Source organism: Erigeron canadensis, chromosome 1, assembly GCF_010389155.1.
Source record: "Erigeron canadensis isolate Cc75 chromosome 1, C_canadensis_v1, whole genome shotgun sequence".
NCBI classification, from domain to species: domain Eukaryota; kingdom Viridiplantae; phylum Streptophyta; class Magnoliopsida; order Asterales; family Asteraceae; genus Erigeron; species Erigeron canadensis.
In genome coordinates this window covers 59,772,094-59,797,018 of record NC_057761.1, presented here as the reverse complement: position 1 = coordinate 59,797,018, position 24,925 = coordinate 59,772,094, and the positions used below count along the sequence as shown (strand labels likewise).

The window sequence follows — 24,925 nt, the reverse complement described above, 5'->3', positions numbered from 1 at the left end:
CTGTCACTCCTAAAGAGGGTGGTCGGGTTACAGAATATTCCGTGGTCGGGGTATGTGGCCTGATAAATAATAACCGTACATTAAAAAAATAAATTATCAACTCATATGTACAATACTTTTTTGTGTTTTTAGTTCTAACTATAAGTTTAAGGACTACAATTGGCAACATTCGAACAAATATTATCATGTTTTACTGTGAAACATATTTTAAAGGGAGAATTAAACGTTTGATGCAATTCTATCTAATTTAAAAACAAGCTTTGCATCCAGTGTGGCAGTGTGTGGCGATGGTAGTTGAATTAAAGTAGAAAGATGGTCGAAGTGAGAGCATAAATTAAAGAAGATAGAGTGTTTGGTTTGGTACTTTGGTCATGGTTTTGATGTTTTAAATACTTTTGTTTATTTTATAGTAAAACGGACGGATGCGTTTACTATTAGTAAGGAGTTTAGGAGATTCAAATGTTAAAATAAAATTGACGTACGTTTTCTTTTCTAAAGTTCTGGCCATCGTCTTAAAATTTATATAAAAATTGTGTTATCAGTAATCCACTAATCCAGTATAGATTGAAATTTGAAAATGCATTTTGTTTAACTTAATTACTTAGATCTAACCTTGGAAACTTAGTGTAATTTTTGGTACAATACCAAATCACACATCTTAGTATCTTCCATATGGCGTTGAAAGTATTAAGGCTCAAATCCATAAAAAAAAAAATAACAGCATTAGATGATTAGACATGTGCTTATAAGACCGATTGTAAAAGGTCGGTTAACTTGCTAGGTGATAATGGCCATGTAAGCAGCGAACTATTATTACATATAGGTGAAGAGGCCCAGTGATAATATACCGGTGAATATGATCACCGACTCATTTGTAGGGCCATTGTCAGGAAGTTGACGAGAATTCTCATATACTTTGCCATCCATGTGAATTTATTTGTCTTGTGATTGAATATAAATGATATATCAACCTAACAAATCAATCTAATTCTTTTATTACTTAACATGTGTAATCCACTCATATTCTCTCCAAATATTTCCTTTAATTATGCCAAATGTCATCATCATATTATTAGATTAATCATTAGGTTGATAAATCATTTTTCATAAAATATAATACGATATGTATACACTTTGCAAGTTCATGGTATATATACTTTGCAAGTTCACAGTATATATATACTTCATATTTGAATGGATGTTTGGTTTATTTATAAAAAAAAACACTATTTCTCACAGTAAAATTAAAAACATACGGAGTATTATAGTTCTTATTTTTCTTAACTTGTTATGTCTTTTTTTTTATTGTCTTATTTAGATTAGGATAATGGGATTGTATTTTTTTTTAACTTGTTAAAAACACTATGTTATTGTATTTTTATTTACTCTAAATAAAATATTAATAAAAAATGTGTTTTTAATTATATAAGAGTGGAGATCAAATGATAGGTAAATAGTTAAAGGGAAAAATAGAAGGTGAAAGAAATGAGTAGGTAATGCTGACGTGGCAAGAAAAAGTGTAGGTGAAAAGGTGAACGGTTACGAATGGTCTAAGGACTAGAGTCCTCCAGAATCTTCACTACCACGTCAGCATGCCTCCTCTCAGGACTCCCCCTGACTATAAGACAAGCTTCCTCAGGACTTACAATACATAAAACAAAAAAAAAAAGATTTTTTTTAACTCACATCCGCTCTTCGCGTGTCCCACCATCGGTCGTCCTTCGTAGTCCACACGAGGACTCTGGCTCCAAGACGCGAGCGCCCGAAGCTTGTTGCCTATAGTGTCTGGAGTCTTGGCAATTGGGGACGCATGGGGGACGCTATTGTAAGGAGAGGCCTTACATACTTTTTCTTTTCAGTTTTTGTTTTACCAATTTCCATAAGCTTTATTTGATATTTTATACAATTAATCATTTGTTTTTACTTTTATACAAGTCCAGTTATCAATAGGCTATCGTTGGGTTAATATCCAAGTGACAAAGGAAAATTCTTTTAATGAAGGCCGGACCAGGTTGACTTTTATTAGTTGTCATATCTTCAGGCGAATTAATAGGAGTCTTCCTCTTACTAGGTCTTCTGACAAATTAATGGGGTTTTTTTTCCTATTAGATATTGGGTAAGAAAATTATATAATATGGACCAGTTAAGACAATATATTCTAGACCCGTTGTTACTATATGAAAAAGATTGGAAGCTCCTTTTCTCCACTATGAGCTCGTCGTCCAGACGTCTAGTAAAACTGTAAAAGCTCAGACACATTGCCAAGAAAAGCCTGGTACGTACTTTTACCTCTCTTTGTGATTGCCACCTTTTTATCAATTATAATGAGTGAGTGTTGGAGACACCTTTGTCATATATATACGTTTGCATTCGTAATGTCCTAAAACTCGACTTGAATATACTTTGCATATATCTTGTTCAAAAATTACCCATTTTCCAAAATTTTAAATGCATGTAAAATGTAATATCATAGAGTGACGATGACAATTAATCTACAAGGAGTCGATTCCAAATTAGATTTGTTTCCCAAAGGTCAGAGGGGGCATAACCACACCAAATATTAAAAACAACAACAACTAACAACATGAAAGTTAATAAAATCATAACAAATCGATACAAAACCATGGTCCAATTAGTAAAAATGACTTTATGGTTTTTGCTCGTAAGGAAACAAAAACAATGGTTTGATTTTTGGACGCATAAGTGATATAAGACCCTTATTTTGAGAACTTTTTTTTGTAAGAACCTTGAGAACTCTTAAATTATGTATTGGATCACATATTTTGTTTTGTTCATTCACATGTGAAACGTTATAAAAAAATATGTTGCAAAAGAAAGTTTTTTTCAAAACCTTATAAATACCAATTTGTTAACATGTGAACGAAAACGTGAACATATTCATTCACAAGTTCACAAAACGTTATTCTAAAGGTTTTTTAAATATCATTTCACATGTGAATGAAAAAAAAAACATGTGATCCAATACATAATTTGAGAGTTTCATGATGCTTAACAAAAAAAAATGGTTTTCAAAATAAGAAAAATCTATATATATATAAAATAAAATCTGTTTATTATTTCTTTTAACAAATTGATCATGATATTTGATTGGAAAATAATGAATCAATCTAAAAAATCAACTTAATATTTACCTAACACATGATGATGATACTTGGTATTATCATAAGAAAAAATTTAGAAGAAAGAATAATGGATTACACTTGTTATATTATGAAGACCTTATGCTGATTTGTTAGGTTGATTTATTAGAGTATTATTTTGTTTGATTAGACGGAAGTCTGAGCGATGCAATGGTGATGGTGGTAGCGACGAAAGTATGTGATGGAGGCAGTGGTGGCGGCGATGACGGTGGTGGTGGCGTGGTGGTGTATGTAAATTAATTGATGTAAAATGGATTAATATGGTTCTTTAAAGGTTTGAGGATCTATGTTGTAATTTATTTTATTAAGGGTATTATAGGTAAATTTAATACGTTAACATGTTTAAATTAGTAAATATAGAAAAGAGATAATATGATTTCAAAATCTTAATTAATTATCATATAATTAAGTTTTAAAATAATTAGGGGAATGATATATTTTTTAAAAAAATTAGCCTAATCACAAACCCATTTTACAATTTGCATCTGATGGATTCAATAAATGGCCTTCTACGATTTTCTTTTACGGCTTATTTCCTCATCATTTTTCTGCAGGGTTTGTATTTCACATTAATTAAAAAAAAAAAATGGTTGACATGCGCATATTAGGGAAAGTAGGCAAACGGACGGCGCAATTTAGGTCCATTCCATCCATCTAAAAATTATCTATCACATATCCGTCACTCGGCGTGGCTTGTTCACCACAAAATATCTACACAAAAATATTAAAACAAAAATTATCTCAATTTCTCCCTCCAATTTTAATTATCAATTTATTTTTTTTTGTTATCAATTCGTTGTGTGTGTGTGTGAGAATTTGAGTGTATATATGGTTGTTCTCTGAAAAAAAAAAAAAAAGAGAGGAAGGAATGTCATCTTCCATACCACTAACCAGTTTCAACACTCTTCTTCATATCCCTTGGCACCACAAAAGAACACCTTCACTATTTAATATCAATAATTACCATTTAGTTTCCAGTAAATCCACGTCATCACACATTTGCTTCGCGTTCAACAAAAGCAATAGTGAAGAGCGGGAAGAGAGCAGGTGGCTGAGGGAAGAGCAGCGGTGGTTGAGGGAGGAGCAGCGGTGGATTAGAGAGGAACGACGGTGGGAGAGTGAGAGACAATCACTTTTGAGTCAAATTCATGAGTTGAAGCTACAAATAGAAGACCTGAAAAATGTAGGAGCAAGTAATGATAGTGTGGGGAAGTTGCTGAGAGTGTTGAAGAAAGAGGTGGGTCAGATTGCGGACACCGGGTCGAGTGCTTCCCCGTTGGTTGTCGAGACAGCTGCGATTGAGGAAGTGGTTAGAATTGTGGATGAGGTGAAGGCAGAGGAGGTTCAGGAAATCAACAAGCAGGAGGTGATTATTAATAATAACAAAAAGTGGACAATGTTGAGAGTTGGATCAGAAGGTGATCAAGTTCAAATGCTGCAAGTAATGCTCCTACTTTAATTTTGCGTGTTTTTTTTTTTTTAAGACTATATAAACATTCTTTATAGAGTATATAATTTGTGTTCCTCTTCAAGTTAATGTTATTGTGCACAGCCATTGGACTAGAGCCCACAGCCTCTTGGTCGATGAGTTACCTCAGAATAATATGTTGGTTAACGTGTTCATTGCTGGTTTTATAGGAGGCTTTGCTAAAACTAGGATTTTATTGTGGCGAGGAAGATGAGGAGTTTTCTAGCTTCGCAAGTGGTACAGAGAGAGCCGTAAAAACATGGCAGGTAGGCATTATGTACTTTTTTTGTACCCTTGTCTTTTATTAGCATATCTGTTAATTTACTTAGGTAATTTGTGTTTGCCAGTCTTCCGTTGGTGTGCCAGAAACCGGAGTGATGACGGCCGAGCTTCTTGAAAGATTGTTTATGGAGCAACAAGACAAGACTTCCAGTTCCATGGTGATTGCATATATATCTTCAAACTTGATACCAAGGAAATCTATATGGAACAAATGGAAATGGGTAAATTTTAGTATGGGTCAAAACAGGCAATGTTTTCTTTCTTTTAAATTTTATTGATTGTTAATGTGTTAAAGTATATCACCAAAACTATATTATTGCATTACTAGTCTCATTTTTTTTAATAGAGTGATTTATAAGCTTGTATACATTTTGGATCACTTTTAACCCTTTTTGAGCCATTTGACCTATTTGTCCCACTCCCTTTTCAGCTAAAGCCTGTTAGGTTAAGCCATTTGACTTGTTAGGGATCAAACGTAACCCAAATCCAGCCCATTCATATATAAATGGGGTCAAAATTGCCACCTGAAAGAAATACCATAAAGGTTGGTGTGACATTTTATCGTTGTTTTAGGAGGGTGCAAATGGAACCGCTGCAACTTCTGTCACAAAAGCACCAGAAATTCCTTCAAGTTTTGTGAAAGAAGATCCAGAACCTTACGAGTCTGATAATCGAGTCTATCTTCTTGGAGAAAACCGATGGGAAGATGCCTCCCGGCTGAAGAATCGAAATGGTCAAAATCAAACTCAAACAGATAGCAAAGGTGTTGTGACAACAAAGTGCATTACATGTCGTGGAGTGGGCCATTTATTGTGCTTAGGTGAGGTTTCTTATTCTGGTTGTTGACGTATTTACACTTACCATAATTTACTTGATCCGTATGAAGGTTTTCGTTTCAAAATTTTCTGAACAAACTTTCTGAAGAAACGTTACATGGTTTAGTACCTTCGTTTACATGGTTTAGTACCTTCGTTTACAGATGTGTCCATATTTGAAAGTAGTTATTGGTACTTGAAGTATCAGAGTTAGATAATCCAGATATAGAACATTTACATTTTGTTTGATTTGTTATCGGTTTTTGTGTAATTGTTTATGTACTTCTCCAAATGTCATTATTTTGACCCCAGGAATCAGAAATCATAATCCTTAATAGTTTTTTCAAATACCCAGAGATAATTATTGCAATTTTAGGTCTCTATAATCACTTTAAACATTCATCCCAGCACCTCCTGACTTAATTCATTTAGTTGCTCCTTTATGATGATGTTATATAACACGTTATTTTGTTGCAGAATGTGATGGAACCGGTGAACCAAACATAGAGCCACAGGTTAGCCTGTACTTAAACCTTCTTTTTGAGCCAGTAAGGAACCTTTGATTACACTTTGCTACTTAATATTGCGTTTTGGTGCAGTTTCTGGAGTGGGTAGGTGAAGACACAAAGTGTCCGTATTGTGAAGGCCATGGTCATATAACATGTGATGTGTGTGAAGGAACAGGAGTCGGTTCTGCTGCATAATACACACACACAAATCACCATTGGCGATTGAATTTTGATCAGATCATACATGTAAGTAGAAGCAACTTAGTGATAAAGGGATATGTAGTTGAGACTAGTATTTGTTGAGTAGATTTATTTGTTATAAGTTAAATTTGGCTATTCGCTCATAAACTTGGATTATCAATGAAAGCTGTGTTGACTATTTGACAATAACTTGGAACATTAAGATATTGGTGACATGACATCCTTTACAATTTATGTGATACTAAATATGTTGGCACAACAACATAATAAACACCACGAATTTGATTCCGATATTCGCAGCGCGTCACTCTTTTTCATTAATGTTATTGTGTTACTTTTTCGATCATGGACATTTTTTTCTTTCTTTTCTGAATACCAAAAACAAATTCACATCAAAGTACGATTTTGACTATTCATAGGCAAAAGAAATTCGTTTTTCTGAGTTTCTGACTATTCATAGACATTAATAATCTATGATAATTTTAGTAAACACTAAAAAGGGAATGCCGGAATGGCATATCTATCTATCTTTTCCATAATAATATAATTAAAAGAGGGGGTTGGGGGTACACTTAGCACCCCTAATCGCCCTCATTTAGCCTAATACTCTTTCCTTATTAATCTTCTATTTTTTTAATATTTGTTAAATAAAAATTGCTAACCTTTGATAAAAAATCTTATAAAAAATCTTTATTATTATTATCTATATATATACCACCTTGAAAAAAACCCTCACATGTTCTCAACCTTAAGAAAAAACCTACGGCAAAAAAAAAACTCTGATCAACTATCAAAAAGGTTTTTATTTATATATTTTGTTCATATTTAATCATTATTATTATTATTTAACACTGAATATTTATGTTATTGTTATTGTTATCTCTTTTAATTTAATTTGTTGTCCATTATAGGTTTATTACGACTTCTTAAACCCTCATATATTCTCAACCCTAAGAAAAAACCTACGGCCAAAAAGAAGAAAATCAAAACGTTCGAGATGGTCTTTGTTGATAAATTGATATGTATTTTTGAAATTATATACTCTACACTTTTTGTTTATCTTTTAATTTAACTAAAGTTGAAAAAAAAAAGGTAAACTGGAATCAATATTTATGTAGAATTAATTTTCATATGTTTCTTCTTTAGCTTTCGTATTGATTAAGTTGTGATATTGGTCATTCACTTTTTGTTTTTCTGAAAATCAAAACGTTCGAGATGGTCTTTGTTGATGAATTGGTATGTATTTTTCATATTTTATACTCTACACTTTTTGTTTCTCTTTTTATTTAACTAAAGTTGAAAAAAAAGGGTAAACTGAAATAAATATTTATATGGAGTTAATTTTCATATGTTTTTTCTTAAGCTTTCGTATTCATTAAGTTGTGATATTGGTAATACACTTTTTATTCACAATTATTATAAGATTTATATAGCTTGAGACTACCCGTCCAATGAACGGGCCTGAACACTAGTTGGCATATATAGCAACAAAAGTGAAAAATAAATCTTAAAAGGAGTGGGGCTAATTTTCATTGAAGTGTAGAAGAGTAGAAGACAAGGGCGGCTGATTTGCTCAAGGCAAATAATAGTAGAAGAGTAGAAGACAAGGGCGGCTGATTTGCTCAAGTTAACTAATAGAATGATTTATGAAATAAAGAGACAACTTTTGAATATTGAACCAACCTATCTTCATAAAGGAAAGCTCAAATATGCATCAATGTAATCACCTCACTCACTCACATTAAAATTTGAATTCATCATTTCATTACCACAAATCCCCATTTTGAATACAGAAACTTAACCCTTAACAACTCAAACTTCATTGTCCTTTTTTAAGGTACTTATTCTCTTTTCATGAAACTGTGTTTAAACTCGAATCACTTCACCTAATCTTCAGCAACCCTAAAAAATGCATGATATATACTTGTTACATAACTTTCATTCTTTAGAAAGGGATAATAACTAGGATAGTAAGGTTGATGAATATGAGATATTATGTGTTTACCTGACAATGTCTTGAAATATTGAGATATTATGAGACACATGTTCTCTAACAGTTGAGAGTAGACGATTATGCAGTGTTTGTGTCACTTTTAATCCACAAGTGTATTGTGTCCAGTCTTGAGTAGGCAAGTATTCAATAACAATATAATCTGCATATCTTTCTTTAGAATTAATGGCTTCAAAATATACACATATTTACTCAGTAAAGGTTTAGAAGGCATACCCAAATATGGCAAACTGTCACTCTTTCAAAAGATACCTTCTAAGCCAGTTGATGCATAACCATGTAATTACATGAACTCATAGTTATGTACATCATTTTTTGTTTTTCATTAAAAAGTTATTCATCTATTAATCCTAGTTTACCAAGCAATCAAAGATCTTGTTATATACCTATTACAACTTCAAAAGCCGAAACATTTAACCCACATAACATACTTAATAGCCTATTGAACAAACCTATTTGCCAATGAAGTATCATTCAATCATCCACATAGCTTGAACCGTTCTCACAAGGGATATCAGCCTCAACTTTATTTAAATCATAGACTCGTCACAAAAATAAACTAAGAGTTTATTCAAATCCAATGATAAAAATCTGTAATAGTTGTATAAACAATCCATTAAGTAAGGTGCCGACCAAAATAAACCACAAAAGAGAACTTTAGCACAATGTCAAGAAAATAGTGCCACTACCTCATTTCCATTTTTCAATCCATGACTAATTGATCAAAATTTATTAAATTTCAGTTTACACCAATGCAATGAATATTACTAACCTGGTTACTCAACAGGTGAGGAGAAGCTGGTTGAAGATCACTCATCAATTACCTTAACAACTGTTAAAAATACAATCTTATTAATATCTTCTGAATATATTTCATTTTGTACCAAATACTATCATATATGGATAATAATAGATACCGAAACACAATACATACAAACACATAAAAATTGAAAAATGTCACTAAAATAAGTAGGCACCCATCATCCATTATTTATATTCAATAATTGAAAGATATAAACCACAACAAATTCAGGTTTGAAGGCTTAGACTTGGAGATTCTCCAGTAGACATTTTATCAAACACCTTATTCGCATATCATATCAACCAAAATTAATCATTTGAATTGATCAGAGGCTTAAACTTGAAGATTTTCTCCTTATAACAAAATAACAAATATGGCTAATGATAGGTACCGAAACACAATACACACAAAAACATAAACATCGAAAAATGTCACTAAAATAACAGAATTAATATATATATATATATATATAAACACGCACACACACACACTATGCTTTTGTTTTGATTATAGATTTTAAAAATGTGTGAAATCGATGTTTATGGTAAGACAAAAGGAAAAATAAAAAAACTAACTGATTTATTTAGTTTTAGTCATATGTTTTACGGGAATTTATGAAATTTATGAAATAATTTATGAATAAAGGGGGATGGTGTCACTTGGCAAAATTTTAATAAGATTTTAAGTAAAGAACCTTGTTTTATTATAGAAAGAGATTAATATATATATTTATATTTATACATATATTATATACATATAACACAACAGTTCACTTTTTAGATTATGACAAAAGTTCATACGCATTTGTACTAACAAAAAAAATAAAAAATTATAAGTTTTTTTGTGATACCTTTATTCTAGCAAATAAAAAACATATAAATCAACAGTTATTATTATATATATAACAATGTATATAAATCATTCATAAACCAGTAATCTAAAATTATTCATAAAACAATAATATACTTAATATGCAAGATTTGTAGAAACTGAAAAAAATCTCACGTTACAAACATAAAATAATGAGAATCTTCATGACTTTGTTACTTACAAGTGTTGGAGTGAAATTGTTTAATCAGTGATATAGCCACCGACGCCTATGAATGTCAGAAGGGTTATAGAGGGGTTAAAATATTTAGTTTTTGGACTAAACTATATCCATGCCAAATTAAAATCAAAGTTTATAAGTGGGAGAGAGTTTAGTGAAAATGGTATTAAGAGCATTGAAGTCATTTAGTAATTTATACAGTGTGCCTAGCAATTCCTTTTCTTGAGCAAATCAATTCCGAAGACAAGATGTACTCGCTATTGACTTTAAGGAGTCACATTTAATAAAATGAAATATGTAAGATAAGTATATTTAGTTAGTATTTAAGATATGGAAGTTGACTAAAAAGTATTAAGTATAAAAATATATTATTATGTGGTGTAATTTTTATATATCATCATAGATATGTTTTGTTTACATTATTTTGCAAAAGTATTTATTCTTTTTAAATCATCTATTTTTATACTTAAAAACATCACTTGATGTCCATAAAAATGTTTTTTTATTTTATGATGATAAAAGAAAGTTCTTAATTTAAGACATATCAGATTTTTGTATAGGGTGTAAATGATTGAAACTAATTGAATTCAAAAGCTAACCTAAAGGAGTTGGAGAATAATATAAGGATCATTTGATAATTGCTTAGATCCAACTAAGCTTATGGAGTCGAAACATGTTCTACATGAATATAAATGATGTAGTAAATATTATAATGCGTTTTGATGCATACGATTAAAAAAAATTATGTTTATTAATTTTTGTTAATTTAAACTATTGATTTTGTCACGTATTTATTATTATTTTTTTAAAACACTTTTAAGACTTATTATTTAGACAAATAAAAAATTTCCGCCTTAAAAGTTAAAAATATATATATGATTTACATAAAGCATTTACCATGTAATCCCCTTTGTCGCACATTTGCGATTTTTATATTGTTGAAAATAACTAAATGGAATGTTATGATATAAAGCTGAAAATACATACATAACCGACTTAAAGGTTGAAACCGCACAAACTCTTTTATCATCTGTTTTTATATCATATATCCACATATCGATTTTCTTTCTCCACAGTCGGACGACGATCTCAAAAAGAAACCCTAATAAGTAAGCCCCATCCTTTTTTATTTCCTCTGATTTTCTCCTATTATTATTAATACATAATTTATTATTATTATTATTGTTTCAAATCATTACTATATCTGCGAATATAGCTAGGGTTTACGATTTATCTTATTTTCGATATTTATTGTTATTAGTACGATTTAGATTTTAGGTACGTCTGTGTGTATCTAGCATATCTGTATATATATAGTGATAGATAGATAGATTTATACAAATACGCGTAGTATATTATCGATTAGGGTTTGCTCTACGATCTTATCGGTAATTGATTTGACGGTTGGATTCGGTTGTGTTGTGTTTTCAGATATTGAAAAAGTTTGGAAACATGGATCCGGAGGATGTGGAGATTGCAAAAATACAGGAAGAAAGGAAAAAAATGGCGGCTTTGGCCCCGAACTCTATTACTTTCGACACGGATCTGTATGATGGAAACAATCGGTTTGAGGATTATAACAGGGAGATTCCTGCTAATGATGATGAAGAGAATGCCGATGCTATGGATAATGAGGTTGCCAGGAAACTAGCTTCTTATACTGCTCCGAGATCTTTGTTGAATGATATGTTGCCCCGTGGCGAGGATGACGAGTCTTTAGGGAATAAAAAGTCGCAGAGGATTATTGACAGGGAAGACGATTATCGTAGGAGGAGGTTGAATCAGGTTATTTCTCCGGAAAGGCATGATGCTTTTGCCAGCGGTGATAAGACTCCCAAGCCTGAAACGAGGTCTTATGCTGATATCATGAAGGAGGAAGCTTTGAAAAGAGAGAAACAGGAGACATTGAAAATTATTGCCCAACGGAAAAAGGAAGAGGAAGAGAATAAGGCTGCTGGGAAAGAAAAAGAACCCGGTGCACAACCGGCTCAGAAAAGGAGGAACAGATGGGATCAGTCTCAGGATAATGAATCCGGTGGTGGGAAGAAAGCCAAGACCACGGCTAGTTCTGATTGGGATGCGCCAGACTCGACTCCAGGGATTGGGAGATGGGATGCTACCCCTACCCCAGGGAGGATTGGTGATGCAACTCCTTCCTTGTCCAGAAAGAACCGGTGGGATGAAACTCCGACACCGGGTCGGTTGGCTGATTCTGATGCTACCCCAGCTGCCGGTGGAGTTACGCCAGGTGCTACTCCAGCTGGTATGGCATGGGACGCCACACCCAAGCTGTCTGGTATGGCTACCCCCACGCCTAAACGGCAGAGATCAAGATGGGATGAGACGCCAGCAACTATGGCAGGTGCTACACCAAGCATGGCTACACCTATAGCATCTGGTGTTACCCCTTATGGTGCGGCTGAACTTGCCACTCCGACCCCAAGTGCTATAAATATGCGTGGTGCCTTCACACCAGAGCAGTATAATTTGCTTAGATGGGAGAAAGACATTGAAGACAGGAATCGCCCGTTGACAGATGAAGAACTTGATACGATGTTTCCTCAAGAAGGGTACAAGATTTTGGAACCGCCACCCTCTTATGTTCCAATTAGAACTCCTGCAAGGAAGCTTCTTGCTACCCCAACACCTTTAGGCACACCTCTGTATTCAATTCCTGAAGAAAATAGGGGTCAGCAGTTTGATGTTCCAAAAGAGATGCCTGGTGGGTTGCCATTTATGAAGCCAGAAGATTACCAATACTTTGGTGCCTTGTTGAACGAAGACGAAGAAGAAGAATTGTCTCCTGATGAGCAAAAGGAGAGGAAAATTATGAAGTTGCTGCTTAAGGTTAAGAATGGTACTCCTCCACAGAGGAAAACAGCTTTGAGGCAGCTTACAGATAAGGCTCGTGAATTTGGTGCTGGCCCGCTGTTCAATCGTATCCTTCCATTGCTTATGCAGCCAACTCTGGAGGATCAAGAGAGACACTTGTTGGTAAAGGTCATCGATAGGGTGCTTTACAAGTTAGATGAGCTCGTTCGACCTTATGTGCACAAGATTCTGGTTGTCATAGAACCTCTGCTGATTGATGAAGACTATTATGCTCGTGTGGAGGGAAGAGAAATCATATCCAATCTCAGCAAGGCTGCTGGATTAGCAACTATGATTGCTGCAATGCGTCCGGATATTGATAACATTGATGAATATGTAAGGAACACCACTGCGAGAGCTTTCAGTGTTGTTGCATCAGCACTCGGGATCCCTGCCCTGTTACCTTTCTTGAAAGCCGTATGTCAGAGTAAGAAATCATGGCAAGCAAGGCATACAGGTATTAAAATTGTTCAACAGATTGCTATTCTGATTGGGTGTGCAGTTCTTCCCCACCTAAGGTCTCTTGTGGAGATCATAGAACATGGTCTCAACGATGAAAATCAAAAAGTCAGAACAATCACTGCCCTCTCATTGGCTGCACTTGCTGAAGCTGCTGCCCCATATGGTATCGAGAGCTTTGACTCTGTTCTCAAGCCGTTGTGGAAGGGTATTCGGTCTCACCGTGGCAAGGTCTTAGCTGCTTTCTTGAAGGCAATTGGGTTTATCATTCCTCTTATGGATGCCATATATGCCAGCTACTATACCAAGGAAGTGATGGTTATACTGATCCGCGAGTTTCAATCTCCAGATGAAGAAATGAAGAAAATTGTGCTTAAAGTGGTGAAGCAGTGCGTGAGTACTGAAGGTGTTGAGGCAGATTACATTCGCAGTGATATTCTTCCAGAGTTTTTCAGGAACTTTTGGGTCAGAAGGATGGCTTTGGATCGCAGAAACTATAAGCAGCTTGTTGAGACAACAGTTGAGATTGCAAATAAAGTAGGTGTTCCCGACATTGTTGCTAGAATAGTTGAAGATTTGAAAGATGAAAGTGAGCCTTACAGGAGAATGGTTATGGAAACAATTGAGAAAGTTGTGGCCAATCTTGGTGCATCTGATATCGATGCTCGTTTAGAAGAGCTTCTCATTGATGGTATCCTGTATGCCTTCCAAGAACAAACTAGTGATGATGCCAATGTGATGCTTAATGGGTTTGGTGCAGTTGTTAATTCTCTTGGACAGAGAGTAAAGCCATATCTCCCTCAGATTTGTGGTACTATAAAGTGGCGCCTGAACAACAAAAGTGCAAAAGTGAGGCAGCAGGCTGCAGATCTGATTTCAAGGATCGCTGTCGTGATGAAACAATGCCAAGAAGAACAATTGATGGGGCATCTTGGGGTTGTCTTGTACGAGTATTTAGGAGAAGAGTATCCTGAAGTTTTGGGATCGATATTGGGTGCTCTCAAAGCGATTGTGAATGTCATTGGTATGACGAAGATGACTCCACCAATAAAAGACTTGCTCCCACGTTTAACCCCAATTTTGAAGAATCGTCATGAGAAGGTTCAGGAGAACTGTATCGATCTTGTGGGTCGTATTGCTGATCGTGGTGCAGAGTTTGTTCCTGCACGGGAATGGATGAGGATCTGCTTTGAGCTTCTCGAGATGCTAAAGGCCCACAAGAAGGGTATTCGTCGAGCTACTGTGAACACATTCGGGTACATTGCTAAAGCTATTGGACCTCAAGATGTGCTGGCTACCCTTTTAAACAATCTCAAGGTGCAAGAGCGACAGAACCGTGTGTGCACCACTGTTGCCATTGCAATCGTTGCAGAAACTTGCTCACCATTCACGGTTTTGCCTGCCTTGATGAATGAGTATCGTGTACCTGAGTTAAATGTGCAAAATGGGGTGCTTAAATCTTTATCCTTTCTTTTTGAGTACATCGGAGAGATGGGTAAAGACTACATTTATGCTGTGACTCCCCTATTGGAGGATGCTTTAATGGACAGGGACCTGGTTCATAGGCAAACTGCAGCTTCTGCAGTGAAACATATGGCTCTAGGGGTGGCGGGCTTGGGCTGTGAGGATGCTTTGATCCACTTGCTGAACTATGTGTGGCCCAACATTTTTGAGACATCACCACATGTTATAAATGCTGTGATGGAAGCTATTGAGGGCATGAGGGTTGCATTGGGGCCAGCTGTTGTGCTAAATTATTGTCTACAGGGCCTGTTTCATCCTGCAAGGAAGGTTCGGGAAGTGTACTGGAAAATTTACAACTCGCTTTACATCGGTGCCCAGGATGCTCTTGTGGCTGCTTACCCCATGCTGGAGGATGAAGGAGAGAACGTTTACAGCAGACCTGAGTTGACTATGTTTGTCTGAGGTGCTTGATGCTTTTGGAGTTTTTAATTAAAGCATAGTTCAAATTTCGTTTTATCTTTTATATGTTAAAAAAATGCTTACTTTTGGAGGCTACTACTATTGTTCAATAATTAATGTTTCCGAGTATGTACTGGCTTTATGATAGTCTGTTGGCAGCAATGCATCTGCTTTTTTTCATTTTTGAATCCATGTAAATTTTTCGTTTTTTTGTTGATGATAGGAAAGGTACATAGTGCATGGGGTGCACGTGGATCAGCAATCAGCTTGTCATGGTGATCAAGAGGTAATTCAAATCTCAAATATGACCCAAAGATCAATGAGCAGTACAAGACTAAAAGTTATTCCATGGGTCATTGTTTTAATTAATTTTATGTTGTTGTATGGTGTCTTAAATGTGACGCGACCTGCTGATCTGGACGGAGTCTACTACTTCCTTACATTGAGTGAAAATACGGTTGCAGTAGTGAAACTCTTTCTATCTTATTAAGTTACCATATTTTTATTTTTGTTTTCACCGAGATAAGACTGATATTTGCATCATTCCTTTGAAGCTAACTTTCTTAGAAGTGGAGTACCTGCAATAACTAATCATCAAGTAGCTGGGGTTATATCTTGTGTCCTGAAAGCTAGGGTTTCTTGGTTATCGTCTCTATTGATCTTAGAAGTCAAAAATGTCTTTTTTGTGTGTTGATGCTTGTGCTTCTTTTACAGATGAGAACTTCATATCTGTGTTCCATATATCTATTTTGATATTTGGTTAAAATCATGCAACGGCCATTGATTTCATTTATCTGGGGCAACAAGGAACTGAAGGGTATCATGTCTTGGGTCGTTTTAAGTCCAGTTGAGGGGAGATTGGTTGGTATTGTTTGTAACTGTTTTTAGTTGTCCTTTAACTAGAAGCTCCGAGTTTAATTCTCAGGTGAACCTCTTTCTAGTTTACATATGGCTGTACTTATTGATGGCAATAGGCTATAACACTGCAGCCTTCACATTAATTATGCTTGAAGATACAATTAGTTATATGCTGATGCAAGAATGTGTATTCGAAGTAGTGGTTCAGGTTTTTTGTGTATCTATAGTGGTGGTATTATATCCCTTTGAATAAAAAAAATCGCGAGGACGCTGGTTGGACCTGCTTCCCGATCACTATTGTGTTGGTTAACACTGTTTGTAGCCCTTTAATTACTTTCGGGCTATAATGTCGCTATCTACTCTCTCAAATATGTAAAAGACATACAGTATCTCAAAAATGCCATGCTGGCCCAGGAAGGCTAATTTATCACCCAATGATAGTAATAACAATAATGAACTATCACATACTTTTTGACAAGCACACCTACCCAAATCAGATTTTGTTTTCTTTTAGTGGGAAACCCAAATTCCAATTCAAGTTTCAAAAACTTGATGATAATTGTGAAAATATCAGATGTTTTCATGATTTAATCGGTTCGTTGAAATGAATCATTTATTTGGAGTCTTGGAAGGAAGAGCAAGAGGGCCGAATCATACTTCTGGTATTTGCGTTTAGCAATATAGCTTTGATTTGACACTTTGACAGTCGGTACGTATGGTCTTATTTATTTTGACCTTCATATGAATAATCAACTTATAAGAAAGCAAAGCTCTCAGAATAAGTTAACTCAAAACAGCCACTAACGGTTGATCTTCTAATGTGGAAAAGCTGTAAATCATGGAGATAAGTACAAGATGAACGTATAATATGCCTTTTCATTCTCACGTAATGGATCGTGTCAAATAAATTTATTTGTCTTACAAGGTTTGTTTGTTCTGTTGCTTACAAGTAAAAAGTAGTATACGATGTCCATGGTTCCTATCAAAACCAAACAAAATCATTGCACATCAGTGAGATTTGTATAAACTGAGTTGCACCATTCCAGGGTTAATATGCAAGTTCAAAGTTTATGCAAGTCTCACTTGCAACCACCAGTACTCAAGGTGTTGCTCTCCATGATTTAATTGATTTATAGGAGAAAATTAACTAGAGAACTAATAATCCTCTCGACTATAAGCACATGGTACATGCAACCTGATAAAACTACCTCCTTTTACTTGTTAGCCCCTGAAAGCATAAATGAAGACATTGCAATAGCTGTCAACACGTGCAATGGAATACAGAGCCACTGAAACACTTGGCTTTGTGAGCGATCTTTCTAACTCCTGTCTCACCATTCAAAACTGCAGGGGATTCATGAACCGAGTCCATCATGTTGATCGAAGGAGCATTCAGAACCACCTTAGTAGGAGACAATGCCCACTGCATACCCCAAACCGCGAGTGGTCTCATGTATACAAGTGACCGAAAATGCCCATCCATCGTCCATCCCTCCGGTGTCTGGAAAGCATATCTGCAAACCACCAAACATAGTTATTAGTTAATCAAGTGGTATAAAAATCTAAGGGAAAACTAACTAATACTCCTAATAACCTCATATACGAAAAGTTAAAAGGTTTGTAAGATGGAAATAGAAGTGGCACAATTTATGTTAATGCCATAAGAAGGGTACATAAGTACTTTTAATTTACCAAAAGGGATCCGAGAGACTTACCCAAAACCGTCCTCTGACCAGCCAGCAGTAAATATACCTTCAGCAGTCGTGAAAGCTTCTTCTTCCATACCTGCATGAATCATAGTAGCTGCAAGACCGTAAGTAACCCCTGCCCACACCTCACGAGACTGCATACAAGTGTCATCCACTTTTCCATTAGGGTGCATACCATTAACCGCCCCCATCCTACCTCCTCCAACCTTCATAACATTAAAATCATAAATCTTTTGCAACGAGCTTCGGATTTTCACGTCATCGAACAGATTTGGCAATCCCGATGCTGCCATATACCATTGACCCGCTAATTGATCAGCTTGAATCGATTTACTATTGTTACTTGATCCACTATCATAGTTAAAGTAAGATCCATTCCATAGTTTTGCTTCAAACGCAGCTTTTGCCTTGATGAATTTGCGTTTATACCCTTCAGCTGTGGCTGAATCACCCAGCTGTGCAGCCATGGCTGCAGTAGCTTGAAGCGCACCAAGCCATAAGCAACCACAATACGCACTAACACCGTGAACCGTCCACGCATCATATGTCTGATCCGGAAAACCATCGTTTTCAATTAGACAGTCATTGTCTCGGTCAAACTGGTCCATATAAGCCATGGCAGCACAAACAGCAGGCCATACTTCGGCTCCAAACGATAAATCACCAGTTGCAGCGAAATCTCGGTAAACTTGAAGCACAAATTTAGGGTTTAAATCTTTCCATTTGCTTGTATCGTGTATGTTATATGCATTCATTTCATGCCATGGATCATGAGTTCCAAGATCATGTGGGATAGCTCCTTTAACTTTCCGGATTCCACATTTTCCATCTGCCAAAAATTTGACTTTTCTTTCATCCTCAAATAACACGGCTCTCGCAAACTCCCTTTGAATGCTGAGTTCGATCTTAGGGAAGAGTTCAAGAAGAGCAAAGGATGCATAGAAGTGAACATCATAAGTACACCACATGATGTATTCCACACCTTCTAAATAAAGAAAACTACCAACATCCTCATTGTCATCATTTGGATTCAAAGAAAGTCTTATGTCTTCTCCATCACGCTCATCTTCACTTGAAGTTGTAAGAGAATTTTCATCATCATATGCGAAACCATTGTTGGTGTCACTGTCACCATTATTTGTGTTGTATGTTATCTTTGGTTTTTCCTCTAGATTATGCACGAAGTCGGCTGCCGGTAGTTGTGTGTCTGAAATTCATATCGGCCACAAAAGAAGGTTACAAACTACAGGAGTTAAGTCACAAAAATGATCAGATAGTGTAAAAATGGAATCAGTACCAATCCAGACTGTGCCACCAGCAACCAAGAAGTAGAGCTCGTTGAATAATGTGAACTTGTACCTGAAATAATCATAAGAAATTGTTTTTAAAAGTGATTAAGCGGTACTCACTAATCAGAATGGGAAAACAGTTGTAACAGGACATGGTATGAGATAGTATTTCAATGTGCACAACTGCATACTTTTTATGCTGGTCAGTTTCATAAAGTTCTGATTATTTATAGAAATACCAACCATAGAGAACCATTCGTAAACATTTAAAGACATTATTCGACACATAAATTATCAGGTGTCACAAGCAGAAACGTATGACTAACACACTGAGGTCTGAGGTTACTGTGACTCAAAAGAGATCGTTCGGAATTTGAAAAGGACTTACAATTGGACTATATAGACATTTTAAAGTAGCTAACACTCACCATTCTGGCAGTTTGTCATTTTTCAGGATTGGATTTTGCCATTTCTCGATCTCTTCTTCCCACCTTTTGTAATCTAACCAAAGTATCAAATTTCAGCAAACAATTATGATCACATAAATAGTTAAACCTATTTCATGTCAACATTATACAAACAAAGCTACAAAATCCAAAAAAAACCCTACTAGTTAGAGCATCATGAACCAAGTCCTCAGCTGCCCTCTGAGAAGTACCATAGTATCTAGTGTACCGTCTGTATATAGAATTTAACAATCAAATAAAATCAGATTCCAAGACTAATATTGTTGATAACTTGTAGTTATATAACTAAACTCAGAAACATGTAAAGTTAACCTGTGATATGATTTCCCCTTCATGAACTTGACTTTGGGAGATGACCATGCTATAGCAAATGCCACAGTGCACTTCCCATTTGGTTCAACCCATGCTGAAGCAGATACCGCAGCACAATTTGCATCTCCGGCTAATGAAGGACCAGTTGGCCCGGTATTGAAGTTACCCTGATCAAATTGCCCATCCTACAAACATACCAAAGTCAGTAACAAAAATAAAGATTCTTAAAAACACACACAAAAAAAAACAATCAAGTAGATATACAAGATGGTGAATCCGCCTAAACGAATTACATATATAAAACCTTAAACTTACCTGTGCCATTTTACCCCACATCTGTTTTGCGGTAACAGAGCTTCCCTCGGACAAACCAAAACTTGGTAAAACCGTCACATTTACATTCTGGGTTTCACAGGCTGCTACGGCAAAAGTAACTGGATGGTGCCCTCTGGATGTCCTGTAAATCATCACCACTGATAGAATTAAACATGACACGCTTTATGGTTCATGATTATTATCAGCTTGAGACGGCTCTCACCTAGTACAGGTTAACTAGTCTCTTGAAAATTTGTTTCAAGAACATTTTTATTACCATAATAATCCAAATATTTGAACAAAACGAGAGTTGAATGCATTAAAAAGAATTTGGTTGACTTTGAAGTTTGGACACTGTTTGAGGCTTTCCCCTTCTAACTAGTATGTGCCACACAAAAATAAGGCCCACTTACTTATGATTTAGAAGCACACCAGAGACTCCGTCTTTGCCCCTGTTGATAAAAATAACAAAAAGTCACGACACATCCAAAACTACCATGTCAATTCTTAGACACCGAGTAAAACACACTCACTTGAATGGCTCGTTGACATGATCTCCAGAAAGATGTGATATACCTCCAACTGAATTCTGTCCAACAAAAGCGCAAAAGCTGAATATCCAAGAAAGCAATGCAGAATCTTCTAAATTTATTATATAAAGACTTACTGCCCAGGTTAAAAGAAGGCTGACTTGTGCTCTTTCTTTTCCAGTATTCACCAACTACCATAACAGAAAGTAAAGAGACTGTTACATTATTATTGGACAAATCAAATCATATTAATTGAGGCGCTGATTAATTTCATACCGTATAAACAAAAACGGATGTGGGAAGGCTACTATCTCGATAATTATGAGGCAAGAACGGTGAAATCTGGCGACATGACACCTTTAGCTCCGGATCAGGTTCACCTGATAAAAAGCAAAAAAAGTTGGTTCATTTAAATGGAAGGTACACTAAGCTATAAAGTGTTTTGCTTACTGAAATGAACAATGTCAAAATGATACCATCATAAACTGTCCATGCTCGTGGGAATAATGCATGATATGTGGAATGTTGGCCGCTCAAATTCCAGCCCCATGATGACAAACCTTGATCTGTACATTTTCTGGAATAACGCTCAATATATTACACTTACATTGTCAATAATTAGAGGAGGTGAGATGGGTAGAACTCGAAACAGGTCAATTGGGTTTGTCAGAACAAGTAATTTTGAGTAAGCGTCAGAGATTTGTTTGACCCCTAAATTTGTATCCTGATTGTTCATATTAGTATGTTACAGATATGCATACGATTACAGAAACTATATTATTACAATAACAAAATTTTGAATAAAGCAACATGGATATGCTATGTTACACCACTCTTGACATGTTTCTTTTTTAACAAAAATTGTTACTTTACCCATTTGAGTAGTTAAAGACTAAACATGAGCTCAAAGCTGAATATCAAGATTTATCTTTCTTACCCTATCCCTTCGTGTTGGCCCGGAGATAACACTGATGCATATTTTTTATTGCCACCTTCTCGGGATATAAAAATCTGCCATTACGTATTAAATTAGTAAGTTATTGGAGGATCTGGATAAATATTCACCAGACAGCCAAATGACATCTAAAAGCCATTAGCTACAAATACACTAGCAGACATCAAACATCTTGTGATTGAATGCCATAAACAGCCAACCATAAATCTAATTTCATGGAATGTAATGAGGATACAAGAAATCAAATAAGGGCAGAGGTTTACAGAGAACTGATTGGCCATGACAGGAGAAGCCTCACATGTACCCGGAATGATTTGGAATTGCCTGAACTCTCCTCTAAAACCTCTAGTTATGCTGCCACTTCTGAAATATATATAAAAGCAGAACATTGTCAAAAGACACTCAATATGATGACCTTGCAGGAATGTAATCTGCTCCCAACTTACCCCATGCCACCAAGTGGAACCCCTTGAGAAGCTAATGGTTTTATGTCACGATTGAATGGATCGATTGGTGCTCTCTGTACATATTTAGCCAAAATTAATCAAACATGAAAGGAAAGTAAAATTACTTGTATATCCTTATATTTCCTATTAGTTCCTTATAATCATCAGCGTTTTCCAAAAGCTTGTAGTCTGTGTCGAATCTCACACATTCAAACACAATCCCATACAAGTAAACAACACATTCTATTGGTTGGTTCTCTTGTATGATCGTTTGGTATCAGATAATCCCTCTCAAAGCCCAAACACCCCTTGATCCCCATAATATATGCCAAGAATTCTATTTAAGAAATTTTAGAATATACAGAAAAAAAGAGCGAGCAATAGTCGAAAAGGGTTACCCTTCCGTGGGAGGCTTCTTCTCTTACATAAGACCACAACCGGAAGCCAAGCCGCATCTGCAATCAAACATAAACCAACAGCCAAGGAACTTTAGAAAGCAACATAAATCCCCCCTTTATATATATATATATATATATAGCTGCCTAGTAATACACATTCATAACAATTCAAGCACAATATATATATATATATATATATAGAAAATTAAAAAGAAAGTATATACCATTTTTAAGGCTTCCATAAAAGTTATACTGAATTCTTTGAGAATATTGGCATGAGTATTTAGCTTCCTTCTCCATGCTTGTTCAGGAGGCGCACCTCCCTCAAAATCAAGCTACATTTTATTTTATACATACATATATTCATTCATCCATCCACAAAATAATAATACTTAAACTTGAATATTCATATATATATAAAAGAATAAAAAGAACTCACCAGTTGAAGAGTAGTACGATTAATATATTCCTCGGGTGGCCATGAATTCTTTCTAAAATGAAACAAATTCCCACTCACCATTCTCTTCTTCTTCTATATATATATATTTTTCCTATATCTATATATTTGCAAAACAAAGTGAAAAACCAGATCCTTAAAATGTTATATATCTGATCTTGTAAAAAAAAAAAAAAAAAGTAAGTGTGTGATAACAACTAACTAATTGAAAATCAAGTATTGCTTAAACTCCAAACAACCTCCTCCTCTCCCGCTTGCTGTCAAAATCCAAAAGTAATTTTTTTTTCTATTATTGTCAAAATCCTAAATGTATGGCGGTGGTAGGTGTGTATGTGCGTGTGAACGGAAAAACAGGATCGCCGTCACCGGTTGTTGAAATAAATTGACCGACTTCAATTATAAAAATGTTAATTTAAATGAAATTCAAAAGTATGGTTATTTTGTATATATATATTAGATATTAGATTAGAAAGGAAAGGAAAGGAAAGGAAAGGAAAGAAGGGGTGATCAGAAATAACGAAGGAGAAGTGAGAGAGAGGAAATGAAGAGGACCGACGAAGGAATGAATGAGTCACTGAATGACGGGATGGTACACCTGTGATCCACCACTTACAAATTCCGCCATCTGTTTCTGTTATATATAAAATAAAAAGTGACTGTAATTTATTGGCGTCTGTTCCCTTATCATTTTTATTTTACTTTTTATTTATATAGTCGTTAGTGAGTCGATATTAAACTAGAGTATATATTTGGTAAACAGAAAGATGGACAACAATTTAAGATAAGGCATCTTTTTGTTCTGTTTTTGTATTTGTATTCCCAATCTACGATGAGTAGAATTTTATCTCTTATATTCGTATTTTCGTTTCATAATGTCATATACTCACAAAAGAAAATTTAAATAATGTTTTAACTAATTAATTTTACATTGTATGTAATTAAAGTTAAAGTTTTAAATAAACACTCTACTATTTTTTTTGAGTAAAAGACAATTTGTCCTGTTACTGTTAGTATATAAATTAATAAATTTGTAAACTTCAAAATTTCGAATTATAATATACGATTCAAATACATATCTATCTATCTATAATATAACTAAAAGAAAGGTTGGGGGTACATTTGGCACCCATAATCCCCCTCCTTGAACCTAATACTCTCTTCTCATTAATCCTTAATTTTTCATAATATATTTTATTGTCTAGACCCTTTATTTTTAATTAAAATAAATTTATTATTTTTATCTATATCTATAAATACATATAAACCCAAAAATCCGCAAAAATCTATCGCAAAAAAAAAAAAACCCTACGTTCTATTTTTTGTTCAGCAAATAATAAACATTCGACTACCTTTTTTTTCATATAACTTATATGACGACTACCTTTGTTTGACTACCTTTTTGTTCATATAATTTATATGATTTTAATTTAGTAATTCTAATGTTCTTGTTATTGTTACTGATTTTAAATTAGTTTGTTATCCATTATAGGAGGTTCGTTATGGCTTCTTCTTCAACAACAAAAAAGAAAATCACATTAGTTCATCTTGAAGAGCTTAAACCTACACATGTTAACCATCATGTACGACTCCGTGTTGTGCATGTATGGACTGTTCCGGAGTGGAACAACCCGAAAAAAAT

General features: G+C 34.9%; 3 protein-coding genes across 4 annotated transcripts; 2 read left to right on the top strand and 1 right to left on the bottom strand.

Moving 5' to 3' along the window:
• The first annotated feature begins 3,942 nt into the window (after positions 1-3,942).
• LOC122584877 (protein disulfide isomerase pTAC5, chloroplastic-like) lies at positions 3,943-6,622 on the top strand. Its single transcript, XM_043756949.1, has 6 exons — positions 3,943-4,602; positions 4,800-4,895; positions 4,977-5,069; positions 5,485-5,731; positions 6,204-6,241; positions 6,326-6,622. Exons 1-6 carry the CDS (start codon positions 4,030-4,032, stop codon positions 6,428-6,430), a joined length of 1,152 nt encoding a protein of 383 aa, XP_043612884.1. The 5' UTR covers positions 3,943-4,029; the 3' UTR covers positions 6,431-6,622.
• A 4,688-nt stretch (positions 6,623-11,310) lies between these two features.
• LOC122600086 (splicing factor 3B subunit 1) lies at positions 11,311-16,607 on the top strand. Of its 2 annotated transcripts, XM_043772746.1 has the most exons (3): positions 11,311-11,406; positions 11,729-15,554; positions 15,774-16,607. In XM_043772746.1, exon 2 carries the CDS (start codon positions 11,750-11,752, stop codon positions 15,551-15,553), a length of 3,804 nt encoding a protein of 1,267 aa, XP_043628681.1. In that variant the 5' UTR covers positions 11,311-11,406; positions 11,729-11,749; the 3' UTR covers position 15,554; positions 15,774-16,607. The 2 variants fall into 2 exon arrangements, with proteins under 2 accessions (XP_043628681.1, XP_043628686.1); XM_043772751.1 differs by lacking the exon at positions 15,774-16,607 and having other exon boundaries at positions 11,729-15,697.
• A 659-nt stretch (positions 16,608-17,266) lies between these two features.
• Positions 17,267-23,444, bottom strand: LOC122600101 (non-lysosomal glucosylceramidase-like). Its single transcript, XM_043772763.1, has 18 exons — positions 23,269-23,444; positions 23,054-23,164; positions 22,830-22,886; positions 22,432-22,505; positions 22,249-22,348; positions 21,968-22,041; positions 21,507-21,607; positions 21,307-21,410; positions 21,168-21,221; positions 21,034-21,089; positions 20,914-20,952; positions 20,501-20,642; positions 20,186-20,370; positions 20,017-20,084; positions 19,835-19,907; positions 19,415-19,476; positions 18,124-19,324; positions 17,267-17,922 (listed from the first exon to the last, which is right to left on the bottom strand). The coding sequence occupies exons 1-18, from the start codon at positions 23,347-23,349 to the stop codon at positions 17,670-17,672; spliced, it is 2,835 nt and encodes a 944-aa protein (XP_043628698.1). The 5' UTR covers positions 23,350-23,444; the 3' UTR covers positions 17,267-17,669.
• Positions 23,445-24,925: the final 1,481 nt, after the last annotated feature.

Coding starts and splice junctions, on each gene's coding strand:
- LOC122584877 (XM_043756949.1), top strand. CDS start 4,030: ATGTCATCTTCCATACCACTAACCAGTTTCAACACTCTTCTTCATATC. Junction 5,070..5,484: donor ACAAGACTTCCAGTTCCATG/GTGATTGCATAT, acceptor TCGTTGTTTTAG/GAGGGTGCAAATGGAACCGC. Junction 6,242..6,325: donor AACCAAACATAGAGCCACAG/GTTAGCCTGTAC, acceptor GTTTTGGTGCAG/TTTCTGGAGTGGGTAGGTGA.
- LOC122600086 (XM_043772746.1), top strand. CDS start 11,750: ATGGATCCGGAGGATGTGGAGATTGCAAAAATACAGGAAGAAAGGAAA.
- LOC122600101 (XM_043772763.1), bottom strand. CDS start 23,349: ATGGTGAGTGGGAATTTGTTTCATTTTAGAAAGAATTCATGGCCACCC. Junction 22,506..22,829: donor AAGAAGCCTCCCACGGAAGG/GTAACCCTTTTC, acceptor AAATATGTACAG/AGAGCACCAATCGATCCATT. Junction 21,222..21,306: donor CATCCGTTTTTGTTTATACG/GTATGAAATTAA, acceptor CTGTTATGGTAG/TTGGTGAATACTGGAAAAGA.